Source organism: Balaenoptera physalus (assembly GCF_965194825.1).
Source record: "Balaenoptera physalus genome assembly, chromosome: 7".
NCBI classification, from domain to species: Eukaryota; Metazoa; Chordata; class Mammalia; order Artiodactyla; family Balaenopteridae; genus Balaenoptera; species Balaenoptera physalus.
Genome location: NC_138886.1, coordinates 11,075,474 through 11,098,595, shown reverse-complemented (window position 1 = coordinate 11,098,595; position 23,122 = coordinate 11,075,474). Strand labels below are relative to the sequence as shown.

Sequence of the window (23,122 nt, the reverse complement as noted above, 5' to 3'; positions counted from 1 at the left end):
GGGGTTCGCCCTGTGTTAGGGATGAGGAGGCCGAGGCCCAGAGGAGTTGCATGGCTTGCCAAGGTCACACAGCCCCGGGCAGCCTGACTGCATGTCCACTTGCTCTGCCTGTCATTTGCCTTGGCTGTGTCCGTCCCAGCTTCGGCCTCCACCCACATTTTGCATTTGGACACACTGAAGCCCCCAAAACAATTCAGCAGCTTGACCCCCAACTGGGGGGAGGGCTGAGCCCTTTGGGTCATTGTGGAAACGGACGCCCCTTCTGCAATGAAGTTGCTTTTGAGATGCCACTGATTCTCAGGGCAGGAGAAGCCGGGAGAGATGGCGGTGTGTTATGAGGGCCTGGGGGTGTGACTTGGGGGAAGAGAGCTGTGTCAGGGATTCCTCCTGGGACTGATGAAAGGGCCATAGGGTTTTATGGCATCTGGGACAAACAAGCCTTTTAAAAGAAAATGTTCCCAAAGCTGTCCCATCCCACCATTGGCAAACAGTCCTTAAACGGCAAAGAAACATCCGTGTTCTGTGTTCACAAAATGGTGAGCTGGCGTTCAGGCCCATTTATTTAAACCCGGAATCGACGAGGCTAAAGACTTCAGCTCTGAGTGGCAGCTCGCCGCCTCGCTGCAGCAAGGGAGCGTAATCTTCAGGGTTTTCTTCCCATTTACGGGTTTTTGAGTTGTTGTATATTTGTAAAATGAAGCTTCTGCTGGCAAAAGCAGGTTTTAGAGAGTGCGGCAGCTCTTTCAAGACCTAATAAGGCCCCAAAGGAGGGTGTGTTCTGGCAACACTTTCCTCCGATTCCGGCTCGCTTCGTACACTTTGGGCACCAGGTACCATTCGTCTTGCTTCCCATTAACGGAATTACCGCCATCACTTGTGCGGGACAACATGGGCCCTTAGGAGCTGCCTTGGGGACAGAGGCAGGAGCAGCCGCCAAGCAGTTTTGCTTAGAGGGGAAAGGAAAGAAAAAGAGAGAGAAACCAAACTCTTACAAATGGATGGTTCCTTGGGCCCTAAGAAACTGGGCCAAGGAGGAAGGGGGCAGCAGGCCACACCGGGGCACCTCCCGGAGGAGAGTGGACGGGACCTGGATGGCTCCTACCCCCAACGCATAAGGAAAGGGCTTGTCAGCCTGAACTCACACCTTGAGTTCAGAGGAAGGGAAGGAGAGGGACCCAGCATTTATGGGGTCGTCACATATGCCTGACCCTGTGCCAGCCACTTTGGGTATGTCATGGGGAGTGGGGGTCATTGGCTCCGTTTTCAGATGAAACAGAAGCTCAGAGAATCCAGAAACTTGCTTCAGATCATACATTTCATACGTGGTAGCTCTGGGGGTTGTTCATTTTCCGGGACCGCCCTCTGGAGAACAGCAGTGCCCCTCTGTTAGGAAGTAGCAGAGCGAGCACTCCAAGTCCAGATGCCCGTCACCAGCCTGCCCCTGCTTCAGCCCCTGATTCCACACGACTGAGCCAGCATCTGGGGGTCTTTGCTGTTATACAATGATGCTGGCTGAGGGCAGTGCTGAACACGGTCTGATGGTGAGAGTTCAGGCATCTGGGCCGCTGAGAATGGAGGAGGGAAGTGGGGAGGGACTTTCTTTACTCACTCTGCCTAACGTCCTGTGTGCCCCTTGGCAACAGGGATGGCAATAATTGTCACCTCCAGTGCCAGTTCTGATAGATTGGTAATGGCTGCCTGAGAGGGCATGTTGAGAAGGCTTTGGGATTGATTAGCAATGTCTGCTGTGTGCACAAGAATGAAGAGAGGAGGTCTGAGAGGGACCAGACTCAAGTTAATACAATTCTTAACCTGAGCTCTGACCCCAGGGTCATTGTTCTCATTATGAGTTAGTTGTGTGCTTCATCACATTGTAAACTTGGGGAGGGCGAGACTATGTGCCTGGCACACGCTGGGAATTCCACAAATACCGGAAGGAAGGATAGATGAAGGCTCTGCCATCTCTGAAAGAACTGTTAATTGGGATTCTCTTATAGTGAATGTTTTTAAAAACACATATTTAAACTTCTAGGGGTGAGATTTAGGTGCCCACATATTTAAACCAAGGCCCTCCCCTCCATGTCACTAATTTGCTGGCTGCCTTTGAATAAATAACCTTTCCAAGCCTCAGTTTCTTCGTCTTTGAAATGAAGTTCCTCATGGGACGGTGGTGAGGGGTGGCCAAGGAGGTAACAATCAGGGAACCCAGAGCCCATAGGTGGGCAGATTGGCATTCAGAAATGTGCAGTCCAGCTGCACCCCTTCTCCACCAGACAGGCCCCATCCCTCTGCTGTGCTGAACTCGAGGCTCTCTTGGCCTGTAATGCCTTTCTTCTTGCTTCTCAAACCTTACCACCTCCTGGAGTCTCCTCTGATCTCAGGACACTACGTAGGACTCTGCTTTGAGCCCCACAGCCCCCAGTGCTTACCCTCTTGGCGTGCCCCTATCCCTTGGGCCCACTGATGAGTCAGTCCCCTGGACTTGGAGCCTCTCCAGGGCTGGGACAAGCCTACTTTCCTCTGTGGTCCCAAGGCCCAGCCCAGGGCCTGGCCCCGTGAAGGCCTTGGTGACAGTGATGAGGGGTAAGGAGTGATGCACCCTCAGTTTGCTCCTCAGGCGTCGTTATCATGGAGACAGCTGAAACTCGGAGACTTAGACACTGTGTCCAAAGCCCAGGCCTCTGCTGGGGGCAAATGGGTTGGCTGGAGGGATAGAACCTGTTCCAGGGGGAGGAATATCATGACTCACACACCTTATGGGCCTGCTACAGGTGATTCCTTAAGGGTTTGATCCTGTGGGCGATGGGCGTTTGGAAGGGTCTTGAGTTGGGGAGTGGCTCCCTGAAGCACATGCGTGGCCTGTGTGGAGGCTGGGGGTGGCGGTGTGGGAGGGCGCTGCAGGTGTTAGGGTGGATGAGAGGGTGAGTGGGGGAGAGATGGGCAGCCTGGAGCAGAGATGAGGAGGGGCCCAGCGTCAGCAGTCTGGGCTCCTACCTGGAGACACCTGTGTCAGGGAGCAAAGTCGAGGCTGCAGGTTGAAAGAATATTCCGCTGTGGCTTAAACTGCTTCAGGACCTCGGGAGTGATTCCTGATGGGCCCGTCTCAGTGTCCTCATCAGTAAAGAAGGGGTAATGAGCTCTTTGCCCTTTGACTTGATGCCTGGATTTGGGGTAGGGGTGGGGATGGAGTGAGGCCAAGGCGCATAGGGTCAGACTAAGAGTGAGGGGGGAACAAGAAGAATCAGGAAGCAGCAAGGAATTCCTGCAAGAGACTGAAGGGACTGTTGACTCCCAGTGGCTCATTGTGAGCAGGGGGCTTGCGTGTGCCTGGGGTGTGTTCAGAGGGGAAAGGCCTGGCTGGGGTGGAGGCTGCATGCCCCATGCCCGGTGCCTCCTCCACAAATGCCAGCTCTTTTCTCTTAACGGTATGGAATTATTTATATAGAATTATCAGCTATCATTTTTAAACAACTCCTCCTCCTACTGCTATTATTTCCTTTTTAACAGAGCATCCATCAGGGGTTTACATGTGCTATCATCTTCTAGTTTTCACCTTTACATGGCTTCATTTTATAAGTGAACTCAAGGCCCAGAGAGGTGAAGTGGCTTATCCAAGATCACACAGCAAGGATTTGAACCCCGATCTGTCTCCCCTGGAAGCACCTGAGGATCAGTAGGGGTTAGCCAGGTGGGGGCAGGGGGGAGCTAGGTGGAGGGCACAGGAGGTGCAGGGGCCAGAGGTGTGAAGCAGTGGGTTGCAGGAAGCAGTAAGAGGCTCTGTGGAGCTGATGTGGTGGATGACCGGTGTCAGCTGGGATTGGGGTCAGGAGTAAGGAGGCCTTGGTTGCTGCGCTCTAGAGTGATGACTATCTGGAAGCCTTGAAGGTTGATAAGGGAGGGTGGTGTGGTCAGGATGGCATTTTTGGTGGCATTTGTGGCAAACGGTTTGGTGTTACGGAGGGTGTTCAGTCCGGGAGGCTGGTGTGGTTGTCAGTGTGGACTCCCCAGAACCTCTCAGCTGCCTAAGGCTGAAATTCCACCCAAAAAGAACCTTTGGCTTTCTCCCACCCACCGCCCCAGCCCTTCGTCAGCTGGGTGTCGGGGTGGGAGGCCCCTCACCTCCACATCCTCAGCCTCTCTCACAGCTTTCTTGTGAAAAACAAGGCCGGCGCCTACCAACTTGTTGGGGACAATGTGCGAATAAATGATAAAATATGTAAAGCTCACAGCAGCCGCTTTGCGAAGGGAAAAAAAAAGTGCCAGGGATGTGTTATTTTCCCTAAATCTGAATCTCTGCGTGTTTTTTTTCTTGGGATGAGAAGCCGGAGTTAATGGGAGTGCATCCGCCCGGGGAATACATTTATTTTCCCCGATTTCCAGGCAGTCTCATTAATCTGCAAGAGCCCCGGTTTTCTAACTCGCTTCCTGGGGAGCCCATTGTATTGTCACCATGATTGAATTCCGATTTTCGCCTTATCGATTGATTGATTGATTGGTTGGTTGGTCTGGAGGAGTCAGAAGGGAAGCTGTTCAGACGAGCAGCTCTGAGCTTTAATGTTTGTCTGTGGCACGTTGTTGCGGAGTGTTGGGGGGAGCGGGCTGGGGCCAGAGGTTCCCCCGGCCTACCCGGTCATTGGCCTGTCTTACAGCTGCTGTGTGGCACGCAGCGAGGGGCTCACAGCGTCAGGTTTGGTGTGAGGCCGTGTTATGGGGTCAGTGGCACCCAGGGGGTGAGCCGGCTCTTCCCAGGATCTGTCTGGGCATCGCTTCCCACAGAGGGTGAGCCTAGCTTAGCCCAGGAGCCCCTTTGTGCCCCCTCTCAGAGCCAGGTAATGCCAGGGTGGTTCTAGAGGAGACGGGTCTGCCGCACCCCTCCCACCCTGGCCCCCCACAGGGTCCAGCACCCACTTGAGATGCAACCCAGACGTTTTAGAATGGATGAATGCGGGCAAGCGGACTAATGTGCCAGATACTGTCTGGGTGACTTGACATACCTGGGTGAGGTCTCATTTCATCATCACCAGAACCCATTTTTCTGCCGGGGAGACTGAGACTCAGAGAGGTGAGGATCGTGGCCAAGACACCCAGCAAAGAAGGCGCGGGGCTGGTCTTCACACGCATCTGACCCTCCACGCCGGTTAGAGCGCCGTCCCCTCTACTTAGCCTTTCCCTCCTGATGCCAAGCTCCCCTAGGGCTGCACCCGGCTGCCCAGACCAGGTCCACACTCCCCCTTCCCTTGGTGCAGGTGGAGGCGGGGCAGGTGGGCCTCCTGTGTGCCAGGCACACCCTAGGCACTTTGCTTCCACGATCTTATTGAACATGTCAAGCAAGCTTTTTAGGGAGGGCTCCCCGTTTTCAGATCATGAAAAGTGAGGCTCAGAGAGGTGATGAAAGTTGGCCAAGATTTCCTAGCAAATAGGCAAAGGACCCCAGATTTAAATTCAGGGAGGACATTCACCTGCTGGAACAGTCTTGCTGGTGGAGAACGGGTAGTTTTTGTGGGCTGGCTGGGGGCGTGATGATTTAGAAGGCTAGACTTTTTCAGTGGTCTAGCCTGGGGCATGATATCAGAGGCTTTCCCACCAAGAAAGAGCAGGGAGTCCAGCAGGGTCAGGTGGGGCTGGTGGGGCCTCTCTTGGCTCCCCGGGAAACGTGGGGCAGTAAGGCCCCCAAAGCACCCCAGTCCTTAGACAGCCTGCTCCAGCCCTTCTCTTTCTGGCTTCAGTTGCCCCACCTGTGCAGCGGGAGGAAGGGAGGACCCCACTTATCTGTTGAGTGCTGATTGTTTGCTAAGCAGTTTGCTGCACCATCTGATTTCATTGTCCCAGTGACCCTGTGAAGCCTTATTTGTACCCGCCGGCCCACTCCTCAGCTGCATTTCCCCCGTAGCACTTATTGTGTCAGCAATGACCGTGTCTGTTTGCTGCCATGTCTGGATCCACCTCTTGACCACACACCTCTGGAGGGACAAGGGCCTGTCTGCCTTGTGCCGCAGACAGTGCTTGGCTCCGCGAGCCTCTCAAGAAAAGCCTGGCAAATGATGACGGAATAAAGGAACCTCGTTTTCTTGGAAAGGAAACAGAGGCCCACAAGAGCACAGCTCTGTGCCCTCAGTCACCCACCGGGGCAGGATGGAGTCCCTGCCCGTCCGGGGCCAGCTGGGGCCTCTCTCGCTGACCGGCCTTCAGCCTGGAATTCCAGGTGCGCCTGGGTCCCCGCAGGTTCATGCCGCCCAAAGAAACTTCCAGTCCGTGCCTGTGGCTTTGGATCAGCTCAGAAAAAGCGTGTCCTATGACTGCTCAAGGAATCTGGGCATTTAGCCCAGAAAAGAGTGTGTTTCCTGGCTTCCTGAGAACTGGGGCCCACCCTGCCCCTGGCCTGGGCGTGCAGAAGGGGAGGGAGGGAGAGATGGACTCCAGCCCTGGAAGGCGAGGGCGTCCGGCCTTATCATCTGAGGTTCTTGAGACTGTCCCGGCGAGGCCACCCCGGCACGGCCAGGCCAGAGTTCCCCCAGTGCTGGGGGCATCTCTGAGATGGGATTAGCGCTCTCGAGTTACTGGAAAAGAAACATTCCTTGAACTCAGACAGCTTTTTAATCCCCAGCGGCTCTGCCGGCACACCTCACTGGTCACCACGAGGCAGACGTGGGTTCAGCGGTCACGGAGCACAGGGTGACTGGCTTCCATTGGGTCATCAGGCCGCCGGGGCCAGATGTTTCGAAAGCTCCTCCCCACAGCGCCAGGCATCTGGCCTCTCCCTCCGAGGCCGGGCGTGGGTTTACGAGGTGTCTTTGAAGAGGGCTGGAGTCATGCGGACCGTGATGTCTGCTCGTTGCATAATTTCACAATTTGATTTTCTTTTCACAAGAAGGGCCAGTGCTTCTCTCTCCCTCTCCCTCCTCCTTTTCCTTTTTATTTTCTTTTCCTCTTGATCCTCCCTCATTGACTGGCCTGGAATGCCTCCCTCCAGCTGGGAGAGCACCCAGTCCTCAGAGCGGATTAACTGGAATTACCCACAGGTTAACTGGAATATACTTGTCAAGTTTCTGAGATGGAGAAAACCTCCTTTTTGTACTCAGAGGAGAGTGGAGGAGGCTAGCCTCCCTTCTTCTCGGCGAGGATTGAAAAAAGTCACCCAGCAGGGCACAGCGGCTGGAGTTTGGTTCCCAAACTGTGTGACATTCTCGCTGATCCATGGTGACATGAGAAAACTTAAGGACAGGCCTGGCATCAGCTACTTTCTTATGTCGGGTGTCCTTCTTTTATGCAGGATGGTGATCACAGATAGAAATTTTATTTAGATGTCAGAAAATGTTGGCAACCTTATGTCTGTCTTCAGAATTTGGGGGATGCCTGTGAAATCCCCAGATCTGGGAACCACTGATTTACTTCCTCTTCAGCACCCAAAACAGAAGTTGAGGTTGAGGGTGTCTTCGATATGTCTGCAGTGCCTGGAGAACCTGGGAAACTGCAGCTGCACGTGAAAGCCAGCTGTGCTGGGGTTGGTGGGCTGGGGCGGGGGGAGTGTATTCGTTTCCTAGGGCTGCCATAACAAATCAGCACAAACGGGGTGGGCTGAAACAACAGAAATTTATTCTCTCACAGTCCTGGAGGCCAGAAGTCCAAAATCAAGGTGTTGGCAGGGTTGGTTCCTTCTGGAGGCTCTGAGGGCAAGTCTGTTCCATGCCTCACTCCTGGCTTCTGGTGGTTACCAGCAGTCCTTGGCATTCCCTGGCTTGTAGACACATCGCTGCAATCTCTGTCTCTGTTGTCACATGGCCTTCTCCCTGTGTGTCTCTGAGTTCAAGTTTCCCTCTGCTTTAAAGATGCCAGCCATTGGATTAGGGCCACCCTAATCCTGTGTGACTTTATCTTAATTTGATTCCGTCTGCAAAGACCCTATTTCCAAATAAGGCCACATTTCCGGGTTCCAGGTAGACGTGAGTTTTGTAGGGATGCTGTTCGACCTGGTACAGGGACCTGAGGGGTGAGGAGGCAGGCCTGTCTGGATAGGGCGTAGCTGAGCCTTAGTACTTCGGAGTGTCTGCAGCCATTTGGGTTGGGTTAACTAGGGTACCCAGGGGCCCCACCAACATTCCCACAGAGGAGACGGAAGCGCACAAGGACCCCGGTCCAGGGAGGGAGAGCTGTCACCACAGCCAGGGCCGGGTCGTGTCACCCCCGCTGAATAGACTCAGAGACTCGGGAGGTGACCTGGCCAGGGTGTCGCTGACCCCAGTGTCCGTGCTCTGGGTCCTAGCCTCACTGGCCACAAGCACTTAGTCCTTCGGTGGCACCGGCCAGGGCAGCTTAGAGCCAAGAGCCTCTCCTCTCCCTGCGTGAGCCGCCAGCCCTGGCTGTGCTCCCTGGGCTGGGAGAGCGGCCCCTCCCCATAATGACAGTGCCCCGCCCTTCTGGGTGGCGCCTGCCCGTGCAGCCTCTGCCTGCTTTGTGGGTAAAGGGCAGCCTGCAGGGCGGGAAGGAGGGATCCAGGCTCTTCTATTCCCCCAGGGACGCTTATCTCTTTTTGGCAAAGGCCCTGTAACCAGATGTTTCCGGGGGAGCGTCCCAGCCCGACCCCTACTGGCCCAGTGATCTTGAGCAAGCAAGTCCCAGGCCTCTCTGAGCCTCACATCTCCTCTCCCAGGTGATAGGAGTAGGGATTTCTGCCCATCTCAGGATTAGGGGATGGCTGAGTGAGTTAGAGGTTGTAACCACCTTTTATGAATCCTTCTGGTGCCTAGCACGGAGGCTGGCACACAGTTGATGCTCAATAAATACTCACCAAATAGGAGAGAGTGTCTTGGAGCTCAGAATGTAAACTTTATGGCCCTCCTGAGATAGGGCCCCAGCAGGGTCTCTTGAGAGGGAGGCTCCGTAGGCATTTCCTTCCTCCTGTCCGTGAACAGTTACCTGGGATGACCAGGGAAGGGGTGGGGAGGTCAGTGTGCATGTAGCGTAGGCGGAGGCTGGTTGCTGCTAAACTGTGACTGGGGCTTTAATTCATCACGTAACCCATTGAGTAAAATCATACCTAGATTTGGTACCACAGGAGGCAGAGTGTGCAAAAGAACCCTGGAAGGGGAGTCTGGAAACCCGAGTTCTGGCCCTGGCTTTGCACCCCTTACCAGCTCTGCATGCAGATGTTCGCTCCCTCCCCTCTGCAGACCTGAGGCCGCTGCTGTCCTTAGCGCCTCTATCCCGCAGCGGATGCTGGGCTCGCCTAGCCTGCAGGCGTTTGCACGGGCTGTGCCTTCTGCCTGGAGTGGCCTCCCCTGCTCCTCCGCTCAGAGCAGCTTCCTATTAATGAGGAAACACCCCCCGCCTCCACAGGCGGGCTGCACAGAGCTTTCCCTGTGTTTCCACACCCTGGGTGTACAAAGCAGCCATCACATGGGGTTGTAGGTGTCGGCTTATGGGCCTCCTGTCTCTCTCTAAACAAGGAGCCCCACTGAGGATGGAGGCTGGTCCCAGTATGTGTTGGTCGATTCAACAAACGGTTTAATGTCCTTGGACACATCACTTCTCTGCTCTGAGCCTCAGTTTCCTGTCTTCCTGCTTTCAAGTATAGGGAGTAGACTGGTGGATTCTTCGGGGGTTTTTCTGAGGTCTCTGGTGAGACATGAGACCTCAGATGAGTGGATTCAGGGTTTCTCCCGCTCCCAGGAATAAAACAGTGGCGTGGCAGCGACTGCACGTGTGTTTAATGACCACCTGCCATTGATGCAATGATACGAACGCGGCGCGGGAGATTTTCTGGGTGCTCAGCTCAGCATTCCCAGTTAGTGGATTCCAGTGTCTTTGGAAAGGCGGGACTGAGGCAGCCTCCACGGGGTGATTCTAATTGCTGTTGGGCCAACCCTCCCAACCCGTCCCTCTGCAGGGATTCTTCCCATGTGTGGAGGGAAGCCCGTGTGCGTCTAGGGTCCGAGACTCCGTGTGCACCCGCCCCACAGAACTCTCCCTGTGCTTCCGTGTCTGGCTGGAGCTCCCCTTCATGATGCAGACAGCAGGCTCCACTGGGATTCATCCCCAACCCCCTGCGCTCCAGACCGGCACCAGATTTCAAACCCCACCTTTGCCGTCTCCCAGCTGTGGGAGTCGGCACCTCTCTGAGCCTCAGTCTCCCCATCTGCAAAATGGAGATAGTAACACCCACCCTTGGGAATGACCGGGTGGACCCAAACACGTGGCACAGTGCGTGGCATGGGGTGGGAGCATGTTCTCACCATGAGCGTTCCTTACTCTAGAGATCAGAGTGAAACAGATCAGCAGTCTGTTTGTTGAAGCCAAAAAATGTCCGTTGTCTGAAGAATTTTGTTTTGGAAGACAAGCCCAGGTTTTGGGTCAGAACCTTATGCCCTCGGGAATTTCATGGTTGAGCATCCAGGCAGATTTTATAAGCTTGGTGACCACCCAAGCCTTTGAGCCTTCCACGTGGATATTCCCAGGTCAGGCTCTTCGGGAATCTCTTGCACAGCTGGGCTGCTTGTCGCGTCGGTAGCGTGATTTCCATAGAGCAGGTTCTGTCTGGCTATGAATAGATGTTTTTTTCTCTCTTTCTTGGATGCCTGGATGGCAGTCTCCCTCCTGCGGTCCCAGAGGCCGACCTGAGTGTGAAACTCCAAAATGGACATCAGAGCGGGGTCGTCCATTCCTGCTTGGACTCTCGGCTCCCAGCGAGGCTCAAAGAGGTGGGTCGTTGGCTGCCGTGACCTGGGAGTTTCCCGAGGGTCTCCCAAGCTAAAATAGTTATAAAGGCTGCTGAACAAAGTGAAGGAATCAGAGTTCACGGATAAGGTAGCAGCTCAGAGCAGCAGGCGAGTTAAGGAGGATGGTTTAGTGTCTTTAGAAACCTGCCTGCTGGCATCCAAGCCACAGATGGGCAAAGCCCCTGAGGGCAGGAAGGACTCTGGAGATACGCCTGCTGCAGGCTGGAGGGCCTTGTGGCTCAGTGGTTGGAGTGTGGGTTCTGGAGCCACGCTATCTGGCTTCAAACCCCAGCTGTGCTATATAAGGGGTAAGTAGGTTAACCTCACTTAAGTGCATTAGAGCAAAGCTTGGTACGTAGTAAATAAATCAGGGTAAACTGAGGCCCAGAGAGGGCAAGGGACTTGACTGTGGTCACCCAGCAAATCATCAGAGCAGCCAGACAGAAACTCATGATTCCTAGTCTTGTGGACACTTCCCTCCTCCCCTGGCCCCCTCAGTCAGACTGTTTCAACTCTGCCTTCTGCAGAGGAAATCGCGTGACCCCTCAGCCCGTAAGAATTCAGACTGTACAGAATTTCGGAAACCTCTTCGGGCTGGCTGGGGGCCTTGTTGCAATTCCATTCAGCTGCTAGTTCTTTTTTCTTCCCTTTTTTCCTTTGAAAGCTCTAGAGAGTCTCCTTTTCTATCTCCCCAAAGAGAAAAATTAACCTTTTGGCAAAGGAGTTTCAGTTGTGTGTCCCTGAACCAACCCCCGCCCTCTTTCTGGGCCTCAGTTTCCCCATCTGTAAAATGAGAAGAATTCCCCCCCCCACCCAACGACAGGCTGGATGACCCCCCCACCTGCCAGCCTGTAATTTCTTTGGGAACAAGCGAGCTGAGACGTGCCGCCCAGAGCACAGGTCTACGTTGACGGTCGGGTGAGTGCAGACTAAACTAAAGCTGGTGATGCATCCTTCTAGGAAGTGAGGTGAAACCCATCAGCAATGCTGCCCACTTCCGCCCACCTCCTAGTTTCAAAGGTTATTTGAGTCATCAGAGTTGCCAGTACTTTTCTTGCTCTCCTGTTTCAGCGAAACGCTCCTCGACCATTCTGGGCTGAGGCTGGGTGGCCAGGACTGTCTCATCTGCAGGCCCCCAAGGCGTCACAACCGAGGGGCTTGGTGGGCACAGCAGCCACGAGCTCTGGAAGCTGCCAGCCTAGGAGATGAATCTTGCTCCCAGGCTGGTGACACCACCCCTCTCTGAGCTTCAGTCTCCTCATCTGTGAAATGGGTGGGTGAGCCCCGCCAGCAGGGTGAGATGGCAAGCCCAGAATAGGGGGATGGGAGCCCCAGCTCACGGCCCTCTTCCTTCCTGCTTAAGAGGCCCTGGCTCTCCTGGGCTCTGGCTGGGGCTCAGGAGATGTTCATATGCCCAAGGCCTCCCTGGCTCTGGGGGGACAGAGGGACATTTGGCCAAGCCAGGAAGCCTAGAGGCAGACCCTCACCCATCAGGGCCATCAGCATCCTGAGCACAGCCTTCTCAGCCTTCTGATGGGGAGCTGAGGGCCCAGGAGGGGAGGGACCCAGAGCAGGGAGGCTGTGGAGCCAAGACTAGAACCGAGGATCCTAGACCCGGAGTCCCCTCGCCCTGGGTTCTCCTGGCACCATCAAGGGGGCCAGCCCGGCTGGGCCTGGGAATTCAGAGATGGGTGCCATGGTGGGCCTGTAGTGGACTTGGAGCTGAGCCCTCTCTTGATAGGCCCTGGCAGGGGCCTCGGGCAAGTCATGCCCAGCCCTGAGCCCCCATTTCCTCATCTCAAAATTGGGCACCATTCCTGCTGTGCCCACCTGTCACAGTTGTCATGAGGCTTCGTAAGATGGTGTGGGTAAAAATCCCTCTGCAGACAATCAAGAACTGTCCAGATGTGGAGGATTTGATATTTGTTGTCCCCTGGGGCATTTCTGTATCCCTATCACTCAGACAGTGTCTGGTACACAGTAGGTGCTCAGTAAGTGTTGCATTAGTGAATGACAATAGGTATCATTTATTAAGCACCTGCTATATATCAAGCATCACCCAGGGAACTTGCCATGAGGTGCTGGGAGTTTAGGTGTGTCACCCTTTTACAGATAAGAAACCTGAGGCTCAAAAAGTGAAGTAACTTACTTAAGTTCACACACAAGTGGTATGTGAGGAAGTCAGGATTCACACCTGACTCTTAAGCCCGTGTGTCCTTCCAGGTGCTCACGAGGGCCTGCTGGGTCACCCCCTCCCTGGGATATGCTGGTGTTTAACAAACAGGTCCCTGGGCAGAGGGATGGCGGGGTGGGAGGGAGAGAGATTTGCACAAAGCCTTGATTTGTAGCATTTGCCAGTTTCCAGGGTGTAAGTATTCCTACCGTGCCTGATTGCAAGCAACCAACATGATAACTGTCTCACAAAGTCCCTGAGAATTTAGCAAGCAGCCCCCGCAAGCCATTAGTCGCGGCTCCAGTGCACCTGCGCACGCCTCTGCTTTGTACAGCCCCTCCTGTGCCCAAGGAAGGCCACAGACTTAGCAGTGTCCGCTGGCCTGGGACAGCAGACTGGAACCAAGCAGATGGCTTGGGTGGGCCTACCTGTGCTTCTAGACCCCTCAACCCTCTCCCTCCAGGGCCCCTGGAGCTGCCTGGGGTCTCGGTATCACACAAAGACTCGGGGGGTGGCGTGGATGAGATGCGAAAACTGATCCGCAACACCGAGACTGGAATATTAAGGCCTGCCAGCCCCACCGTGTGCGATATTCCTGCCAGGCCCGGAGCAGAGCCCTGTAAACGCCGGGATATAATGGACAATAAAAGTCGCCGGAAAATAGTGAGTCTCCTAGGACCACTGTCATCCCTGCCACACGCTGCTTGCTGGAATCACGAGCCCTGTGATCATGAGGCACGATCGTCATGTAAATATATAGGGTCTCTCGCCAGCCAGCACGGGCCAAGATTTATTTTATTGAGGCAGTGGGGGGAGGGGGATGGCTCAGGTTCATCGTCTTGGTAACTTTGTAAAATGCTTTGCCATCACTTCCAGCTTCTGGGAAAATGCAGCAGGAGCCAGTGTGGCCTCTCCCATCCTCCCGAAAAGGGGGAGATCCCCAGAGGCCGTGGTCCCCTCCTGCCACATTCACAGGCCCAGGGGCCTGGTTGGCCACGAGACTGGGGTCCCCTGGGGTCCCCTGGGGAATGAAGACCGGCCTTATTGTGACAGTTGGTTCACAGAGTGGGTTGCCAGAAATATTTGTTGCAGGGATATCGCTGTTGAATGAGCACTGGTTTTTAATGGTGATAACGGTAATCATAATAGCAACAACAGCCACATTGATTGAGCTCTTGTGTATACCTAGTCCTGATAGTCCTGAGCTGCTGGCATTCTGCCGGCGTGTCCTCCACGCGGTCCTCATAACAACCCCACGAGGTCGGTCCTACACAGCCCCCTGTTTACAGAGGAGGGAACTGCAGAGACATGGCTACAGGCCTGACCCGAGCTCCTGCGGCTGGACAGAGGCAGTGCAGGATTTGAACGTCAGACTCCAGAGCCTGTGCTGGGCTGCCTTACCTCACTTCCTGGCCCTTGGGTCCCAGATCCAGTGCCACTACCTCCCTGCAGCCCCCTTGATTGGCCCAAGGTGGAATCAATGGCCCCTACTTTGATTCTGTAACACAGTTAAGCACTTGGGTCTGGTTCCCCCACGAGGACTCAGACCTACATTTCCATCCAGGCTCTGCCTCTCTCCAGCTGGGACACCTCCAGCGAGTCACGAGACCTCACTAGCCTCACTTTCCTCATCTGTCAAATGGACGCACTGTCTGCCTTGCAGGGTCGTTTTGTAAGCATGTGAGCTGCCAACACCCCTCAAGGATCTGGCCCTGCACCTGGCACTTAAGGGATGCTCTGTGTGTGGACCCCACTGTGTACACGTCGCCACTTCCATGGCTGTGTGTCTGGGAGCCGGGTGGCCTCTGAGCCATCCCCCCACATGGCTGCGGCTTGTTGCGAGTGGGGAGGGCAGTGTGCAGGGGGCTGGGGGGCTCACAAAATCTTCCAAGGTCAGAGAGAGTGTCCCTTAGCAATTCCAGACCCAGAAGGTCTGGTTTTCCTCCCAGACATGAGCACAGGATTAGATACAGGCTCCTGGAGCTCAGTTTCAGGGCACGCCAGCGAGTTGCAGATTCTCCATCAGCCTCATAAAAAGTGTCGGCACAATAAGAGCCCTCCCAAGACTGCAGAGCCCGACCCACCCATGTTGTAGGTGGCGAAACCAAGACCCAGAGACAGGCCATGACTTTCCCAAGGCCATGCGGCCCTTTGAGAGTCCCAGACCCTGTGAGTCCTGAGCCACCATGCCACACGCCGCGGCTCAGAGCGGGATTCACCCTCGAGGGGTTAAAAATGGCCTCATAATTTCCCAGGCCCGACTCGGGGTCCGCGAGGCTCCTGTGGGGAATGTGACACAGGAAGGCCCAGGGCCACTGTGGTGCGGCCCTGGAGGCTGAGATAGCGTGCTGGCCCGTAACTCTGCGTGGGGTGGCAGGACTAGATGGAGGAGACACTGTCCCCCACAGACCGAGCCACGCTGAGCCGCACGGAGGTCGTGCTGGAGGCTCGCGGTGACCCAGGAGTCCCTGAGAGTCTGGGGGCTGATGGGACTGCGAGCCCGTCTGTGCCCCTCAGCACAGCTCCACCCTCTCTTCTGTGTCCCAGGTGGACAGGCGGGGAGTGACTGCAGTGCGTGTGTGCCCGCGGGCATGGAGGCTGATCGGAGCCAAGGTAAACTTCAGGAAGGTTCTTGCCATCCTGGCCCCGGAGGAAGAGGAAGGCTCCAGGAATCTGTGTTTTCCCTGGGTGCTACCATGTCCTAGATGGGAGCCCTGGAGGGAATTCCTCTCAGCAGAAAGGAGGCCGGAAGCAGAAGAAAAACAATGGTTAGGCAGAAAGTGTCCAATTTGGGGGCCTGACCGGCCCGTCTGGAGCCTCTGCTGTGTGTGCAGGCTGATGCCGCCCACCTCGCCGGGTCGTGGAGGACGGTCCTCCAGGGGTGCCCCGTGAACCGGGGCCCAGGCGGGGAGTCCACCCAGGCCTGTGGACGGCTGGCCTGGGCCCAGCCGCAGTCACCCAGGGGCCGGCACCTGGCATATGCCCGACAGTTGGGCCCGGCTGGCGGGGAAGGTGTGCTGGCAGGTGGCCGAGTCCCGGTGCCAGGATCTGGCTCCGTGTGTCCTCTGGGGCCTCAGCTGCCATATGCCCTCGTCAGTCCCAGCGGTCGAGCTGCAGATGGGGCGCGGGGGGTGGTTTGCCCAGGGTGGAGCTGGCTCTCGTTCTGGAGAGGAAGGCATGTTCCGACTACGGGAGCTCTTTTCGGGGATGGAGGGCTGGGGCTGGCCTGGAGGCGTCCCTGCCTTCTCCCACATGCCCGCAGCTCCGCCAGCCTCCGTGCCTTTGATCCCACTGTGTCCTCGGCTGGAATTCCTGTCCCCTCTGGTGCGAAACCTGCTTATCCTTCCGGGCCACCCCAGACTCCACCTCTTGTAAGAAGCTGTCCATGATCTTGCCTGGATCACGAAGTGAGGGTCTCTCAGTCCTTTTCTTGGGGACACTTTGCATGCTCTTTTCTGGCTTGTGGTTATCTTTCCCCGTGTTTCTGGGTTCTCTCCTGTGACCCCGTAAGAGCAAGGGGGTTTCCATCCATGTGATCTTGGGGTCACCAGTGGTCAGCACAGGCCCTGAACGGAGACGGCAGCTGGAAGGATGTGTAGAAGGAAGGGAAGGTGGGAACACTCAGATCCTGGATCCACAGCCTGGTGTGGGAGAGCACAGGGCCAGAATAAGGATTAATAATCAACAGTAACTCCAGTGATGGGGGCTCTAGTATGTGTCAGGCCTGGGGCTAAGCATCTTTGAGGCCCCTGATGTTATGGAGCCCTCCACAGCCCGGGGCGATGCATACTATTTGTGTCCCAGTTTTACCCGCGAGAACCCTGGGGCCCACATAGCTGGGGCGCGCCAGAGCCAGGACTTGAACCCAGGGCTGCTGCCTACCAAGGCTCTCATCTCTTAGGCAACAGATATTTTTGGTTCAGCTCACAAAAGAGAGATTAGAAAGGGTTAAGCTTTTAAAGGGACGGCAAGAAGATTTATGATTCTTAGCGTTGGCTGGCCCCCATGGGGGTGGGTGGGAATGGAGCACTGTGGGTGAGGGAAGGACCCCCTCATCTCTCCCAGGCTGGTTTGACCTCGGCGTCTGCTGTCAGCGTTCTGGGTTCTGGGGTGGGGGTGAGGGGTTGGTAGAGTCTGCAGGGCAAGTTCCTTTGCCTGACCATGTGGGTATGGGGTGGGTTTAGGAGGCCGGGTCCTGGCCAGGCACTGCCACTGCTGTGCCCATGGCCCTAGGCCAGTCTCTTGCCCTCCTGCCGCAGTTTCCTGGAAGGTAAAATTGGGGAGCAGGACTGGGCGATCCCAAGCCCCCTGGCCTCCGGCACACACGCGCGCTCTCCAAGGCTGACCCACGGCCACTGCCATCAGATTCCGGTCCCTGGTGGGCAGTGGGCTCCCTGGTGGCAGTGACAAGTTCCTTTCACCACGGAGGTGGCAGCCAGAGCTATTTTTGGAGCAGCTCATGGTGGGGGAGTTTCCTTTTGGCAGTGGCCGGGGACGGGAGTCTTGGGCAGGGCAAGTCCCATACGGAGACAGGGCTGGCCTCTCCTCCTTCACCAGCCCTGGCATGGGGAGGCCACCCAGATCCCCAGAGGTCCCGATACCGTGCTCACATCTACTTCAACCCTGAGCCGAGAGCTTCCCCGGAGCTTCTCAGGAGCCACTTTGCAAGGTACCGGCCTTTGCCCTGCCTCTGCTGTGGCGAGCCCCTCACCCTTTCCTGCCACCTGGGGCTACTGCCTTTGCCCTTGAGGGTATGCCTAGCAAGTGACAGGAAGGCAGGCCCTGGAGACCTCCGGGGCCTGGGCTCACAGAGCACCTGACCTTGGCTGCACCTCTGCCACCACTGCCCCCTTGACCACCCACCTGGTGGGAGCTCCATTGGGCCAGTGCCATCAGCCTGGCATGACCTTTGTCACTGCCCAGGTTAATGGGGGGCAGTTTCACGCTGGGTGATCCCGGGCTTTGCTAGAACTCCCGAGGTTACGAGGGAAGCAGAAAAAGGAATTCTTATGTCTCTCGCGTGGGTTTTGGCTACCTGGGCCCCTTCCTGATGTCTGAGCAGTGAGTTCTCCACAGAAGTTTCTCTTGCCAGGAATAGCCACCCTTTCAAACCTTAAAAAGAGAGCAGGAGAGGAAATTAGGGGAGGCCAGGGGTTGAAGAACTTCCCCTGTGTAGAGGCCACTGGTGGGATTATGGATGTCCTCCTGGGCCCGGGGCAAGCTTTTTACAAACCCTGAGCCTCCATCTGCCTGAGGGCTGCTCTGCTGGGTTTCCCCCTTCGGCTGTTGGCAGGGCAGGAGCCGTGGTCTGAGACAGGATATGGGAGAAGAGGAATTTCTGCTCTCCCCAGGCTTCTCCCTCCTGGCTTCTGGTGTTTACGTACTGGGTCACCCTCCCTCTGCCGCCTGCTGGGGCCACAAGGAGAGTGATTTGGTCTCTGCCCTTGAGGAAATCTCCATTTGAGGGAGGAGAAAACGTGTGCAGGCAGTGATGGCACAGAGACCAGGTCAGTGGAACCTGGGAGTAACTGACTGGAGGAGTCCAGGAAGGCTGCCTAGAGGGGGTGCCCTGGGTTGGGCCCAGAAGGAGGATCCAGGTTTGCCAGGAGGCAGTTCATTCCAGGCAAGGGAGGCAGAGCCTGCCAAGGCCTTGAGGAGAGAGCAAGTTCATTTCCCTGGAGGGCAGGGGTCCTTGGGATGGTGGACCTACCTAAGGGGTCTGAGGCTTCTCGCAGAGTGAGACCCCCCATATTCCCCCAGCTCCATAGTGGTCTCCAAGGATGTCCCCAGGCAGATGAGATTAAAACCCAGACTTTGGAGAGAGTCAGATCTGGGTTCTAACACGGGTGCACGCCGTTTACCAGCGGCAAGGGCTTGGCAAGTCACTTAACCCCTCGGCACCTACGTTTCCTCCTCTGGAAGAGGGCAGCGCAGACCTCTCGGAGGGGTGTGCTGAGGTGCTGCGTGTCACTCCCTGGTGCAGAGCGAGTGCTCAGCAGACCTTCCTTCACCAGGTCCTGGAGCCAAAGGCCTTCCTGGCTAGAAACCAAATGCCTCATTGCTCCTTGAACTGAGAGGTGTTTACAGCTCCTACATTTTTTCCTTCCAGAATTGGGTTTTATTACCCGAGAAGGAGAAAGCGAAAGGTGATCTGGAGCCTCCTCAATTTTAAAAAGGCTCAGGGAAGCCCTGCAGCGTGGGTGTGATGTGTTTTGAATTGCCTGGTGATCTCTGCCTGATCCGAGACCTTGGGGATCCTGAGCGCGGAGGCAGTTGTTTCTTGCTTGGGGCATCAGGAGGGTGGGGGAGCCCCCCTCCACTGACTGGGAGATTGCGGGGTGCTTGGTACCACCTGACTGCCCCTGGGTGTCCACCCTGCGGGGTCCAGCTGTTTCCTCTTTATGGATGAGGTAGGGGGCGGGACTTTCCCAGGATCCCACGAGAAGTGCTGAGCCTGATTACGACCCAGGACCCGGTCCTGACGCAAGAGGGGGACTTTGCCCCATGAGAGGTCATAGGTTCCAGGCAGAAGCTGGTGTGTGGAAGGGCCTGGAAGGTCCAGGGTGCTGTGTAGTTAGGAAGGAGAGGCCCTCACGTGCGGGGGCCTGGGGCGGGGTAGGCTTTAAGGAGGGCAGACCAGCGCCAGCTGGGACAGAGTTTGGGATGCCTCGCTCAGGCGTGTGGGCCTTTTTCTGCGAGGTTTTGGGTGGGGAGCAGCGGGTTTAGGATTTGTGTCTTGGTGGGGGGACCCTCCTTTGGTGTGCTGGAGGTCAGGGCATCAGGCAGGAGGCAGCTACAGCGACCCCACAGAGAAGGGGCCAGGCCAGCAGAGGGCAGGGGCTCCGGGTAAGTGGAGACTTGTTTGGGGAAAGAATCAGCAGCCCTGGATGAAGACCAGGTGTGGGCCGTGAGGGGGGGCGAGGCGTCCGGGGGATGAGCCTGGGTTCCTGCCGCGTTCCTGGGCAGACAGGAGACCCCGTCGCTGAGATGAAGACCCAGGGAAGGGCAGGTGAGTCTTCAGTGCCTGGAACTTTTGGTGGTTGGAGTCTGGAGCTCTGGAGGGAGGCCCCAGGCTGGAGAGAGATGGGGGTGGGTGGTGGGTGAGGAGAGGGGAGCTGGAAGAAAAGGACGGGGTAGGGTGCCGGGGAGGTGAGCTGGGTGGGTGCTGCATTGCCCCTCAGCCGCTGGCCTCCGGGTTCTGCAGACCCACCCGGTGAGAGGCCCCACTGCCCTGAGGAGGGGGCTCAGGGACCTCTCTGCACAGGCTGCACCGCCCTTCCCGGGCTGCGCGTGGTCCCGTGTTTCAGAGGAGCCAGGCTCCTGCTGGTCGTGGAGCTGCGGAATCTGAGTGGCAAGTGTGGCTTTGGGGAGCGGGGGGTGAGGGCGCCCAGGCCCAGTCAGGAAACCAGACACCATCTGTGGCTCATCCCCTACAGCTCCCAGGCCCCCGTGACTCTGGCCTGAGATCGAGCTGCTTCCTGTCAAGTGATGAATGGGCAACGTCTGCTTATCCCAAGACCAGAAGGGAAGGGGGGCCGGGGTGGGGGAAAGACACAGTAGCCAGAGCCACACCTCTGGGCCAGAATTCATTCATTCATTCATTCATTCACTCAGTCCCTCACTGTCCAAGGAGGTATGGACTACGGGAGTCAGGCAGACGTGGTTTCAAGTGTCAGTTCTGCCTACTGCCTGCTGTGTGACCTTGGGCCCGTTGCTTAACCTGTCTGAACTTTCATTTCCTCCTCTGCACTACGTGGATTATAGCGGCCCCCGCCTAGGGTGGCTGTGAGGTGGAACGAGGCGTGCACGGCCCTTGGCGCGTGCCTGGCGCACCCACAGGGCGGGCTCCGCTAGCGATGCGCTGTCATTACAGCCGGTCTGCGTGGCTGGGACGTTCCTTACTGCCCGGGCCTCGTGTGGGGACACGAAGTCAGTGGCATCCCTTTCTCTCGTTACTCACAGGCTCCCTGGTCCGAGGAGCAGGTTCAAATGGTAGCTCTCTCCTCTGTGTGGACTGACTTTGGCAAGTCACGTTTTCCCTTGGATCCTTGGTTTCCTCATCTGCAAAAGGGGGGTGATGGCACCGCTTGGGTTTCTTGGGAGATGGCAAATTACTCAGCTCAGGGGCGGTGTTGCCGTGGATGTTGGCTGATGCTGAAGCTGGTCCGGCCTTGACCTCACCAGTGGCCAGCCTGTGAGCTGCCTGGTCTCCCGCTGGGCCTCAGAGCTCCCTCTGTGTAGGGGTGTGCTGGGCCGTACTGGTCTGTGGCACTTCTCCGCTCCCGGCTGGCTGAAGGCCCCCAGCAGTGGGCATCTATCCTAAGCTTCTGTTGCCAGGAGCCTGCTGGACAAGCAGAGATAGCCCCTGGTGCCTGCACTGGCATTGGGTCACTCATTCCGTGTGTGTAGGAGGGTGTGAAGTCACCAGGATGGTTTCCTCCTTTGGGAAAACGATGTGTGAAGCTGTTCATTGAGCAGGAAGGACTGAAAAGGGGCCTTCCCCAGAGAAACGGCACAGGGTCTGGCGTCCAGCCGAAGCTGAGTCTCCAAGGTTGTCTTTGTGATTCTCCCTGTCAGCCTGGGAGCCACGTGGGCCTTTACCAGCCCCACCCAAACCAGGGGCAGTGACGCCCCTACCCCAGTGGACAGACCGAGAGCATGGCTGGGCTCAAAGCCTTGTGGCCTGACCGTACACGCATACATGCACATACAACATGCAGAAAAGGGCAGGCAGACACTCGCTGCTTCCACCTCGGGGTTGGGGGCCAAGGTGAGGTGTAGACAGATACTTGCACCCACACGACCCTATCCACTCAGGCCCCCAAACCTGCCCCAAGCTGGGTCTTTGGCCTGAGCCTTCTGGTGTCTTGGGTCGTCTTTTACTGGGAGGGTAAGGCCTCAATGAGCCACCAGCCTCCACGAAGTGTGGTATTTGGCAGGAGACAAAGAAGGGATGTGACTTTCCCCTAGAGAAAGTTTTAGAAATTGGGAAGCAAGCGCCCCAGGTGACAGTCGTGGTCAGAAAGGCCTCTTGGGAAGCCTCAGAGCCCAGCCCGGTGTGGGAGCCGATCGCTTCCAGGAAGTGCCTGGATTAAACCCAAGCCCCCACATCTCCCTGGGACACACCCCACGTTAGTAAGAGGCTTGCCGAAGGCCAGGGCGGGAGGAGCATGTCGGGGGGCTTTGCAAAGGCAGCCCCAGATCTCGTAAGTGACGAGGAGGGTATTTGCTCCAGAGCCATTCCAAAGAGGCCGTGCAGTGCAGTAGATAGAGCATGATCTGGGGGTCTTTTACCAGCTGTGTGACCCTGGTCAAGTCCGTGCCCCTCTCTGAGCCCCAGTTCCCGTGTCTGTCACATGGAGACAATTTCTCCTTCACTGCCCAGGGATGGTCGGTGGTAATGACGCTGGTAGCAGCTAAAGCCTCAGAGGGCCCTTCACATGTGCCAGGCTCTGTCCTGAGGAGTTTACATCTGTTAACAGATTTAATTCTTAATGACCCTGAAACGTAGATCTTACTGTTAGCCCCATTTTCCAGATGAGGAAACTGAGACACTGCGTGGTTAAAGGAAGCCAGGCCAGGATTTGAACCCAGGCAAGTCAAGCTCCCAAACAGACCCTCGGCCTTACCCTGGGGCTCATTCTCATCCAGTCCCCGGGTGCCTGGTAGACAGGCACATGTGTGGAACCCAGGCTGGGAAGCACACTCTGCCACCCCGGCGCCCTGGAAATGCAGGGCTCTTGCTCCCTGCAGAAGAAAGGCCCTCTTTGAGGTGGTGCTCCTTGTGGCCTGGGGCTCCGGGTCTCACATTCCACGGATTTTTGGCCCCTGACTTGAGCTTGGCAGCCTGGGCCCCATTGTTCTGCAACTTGGCAGGAGCCGCAGGGGACAGGCAGCTCCCGGAGGTGCCCTGTGCACGGAGGGGCTTTTCCCGGGCTTTTCCCTGCTCTCTGTGTCTCATCCCTCCAGATCCCTTTACCTTGGTCTTTCTGCATCTGAACCCCCTAAGAAGGAGTTTCTGGCAGGAATGTCCAGGGTAAAGGGGTTGGGTTTCTGTTGGGGTATAGACAAACAGAATGCAAATCCTCTGAAATCCAACACCCTGGAGAGCCTCAAGAGGCAGTGGCTGTCTTGGACCTGGGAGGCGCATTGGAATCAGAGCTGGGTTCAGATCTGCCCTCTGTAGCCTACTCACAACACGACCTTGAGTCTCCCCTCTCTGAGCCTGATTCCCCGT

At 56.5% G+C, this 23,122-nt stretch overlaps 1 protein-coding gene across 3 annotated transcripts in view; it reads left to right on the top strand.

Moving 5' to 3' along the window:
- The window catches only part of NEK6 (NIMA related kinase 6), an 84,064-nt gene that overhangs the window by 14,938 nt on the left and 46,004 nt on the right, over positions 1-23,122 (top strand). The window contains exon 1 of one of the 3 annotated variants that reach the window (XM_082467822.1): positions 10,540-10,694. The exons of 1 other annotated variant lie outside the window; for it this stretch is intronic. In XM_082467822.1, the coding sequence (XP_082323948.1) occupies positions 10,568-10,694 (127 nt within the window). In that variant the 5' untranslated portion in view covers positions 10,540-10,567. Of the gene's footprint in view, positions 1-10,539; positions 10,695-19,536; positions 19,895-23,122 lie in introns of those variants that run through there. One more of the 3 variants, XM_082467823.1, reaches the window with a different exon arrangement.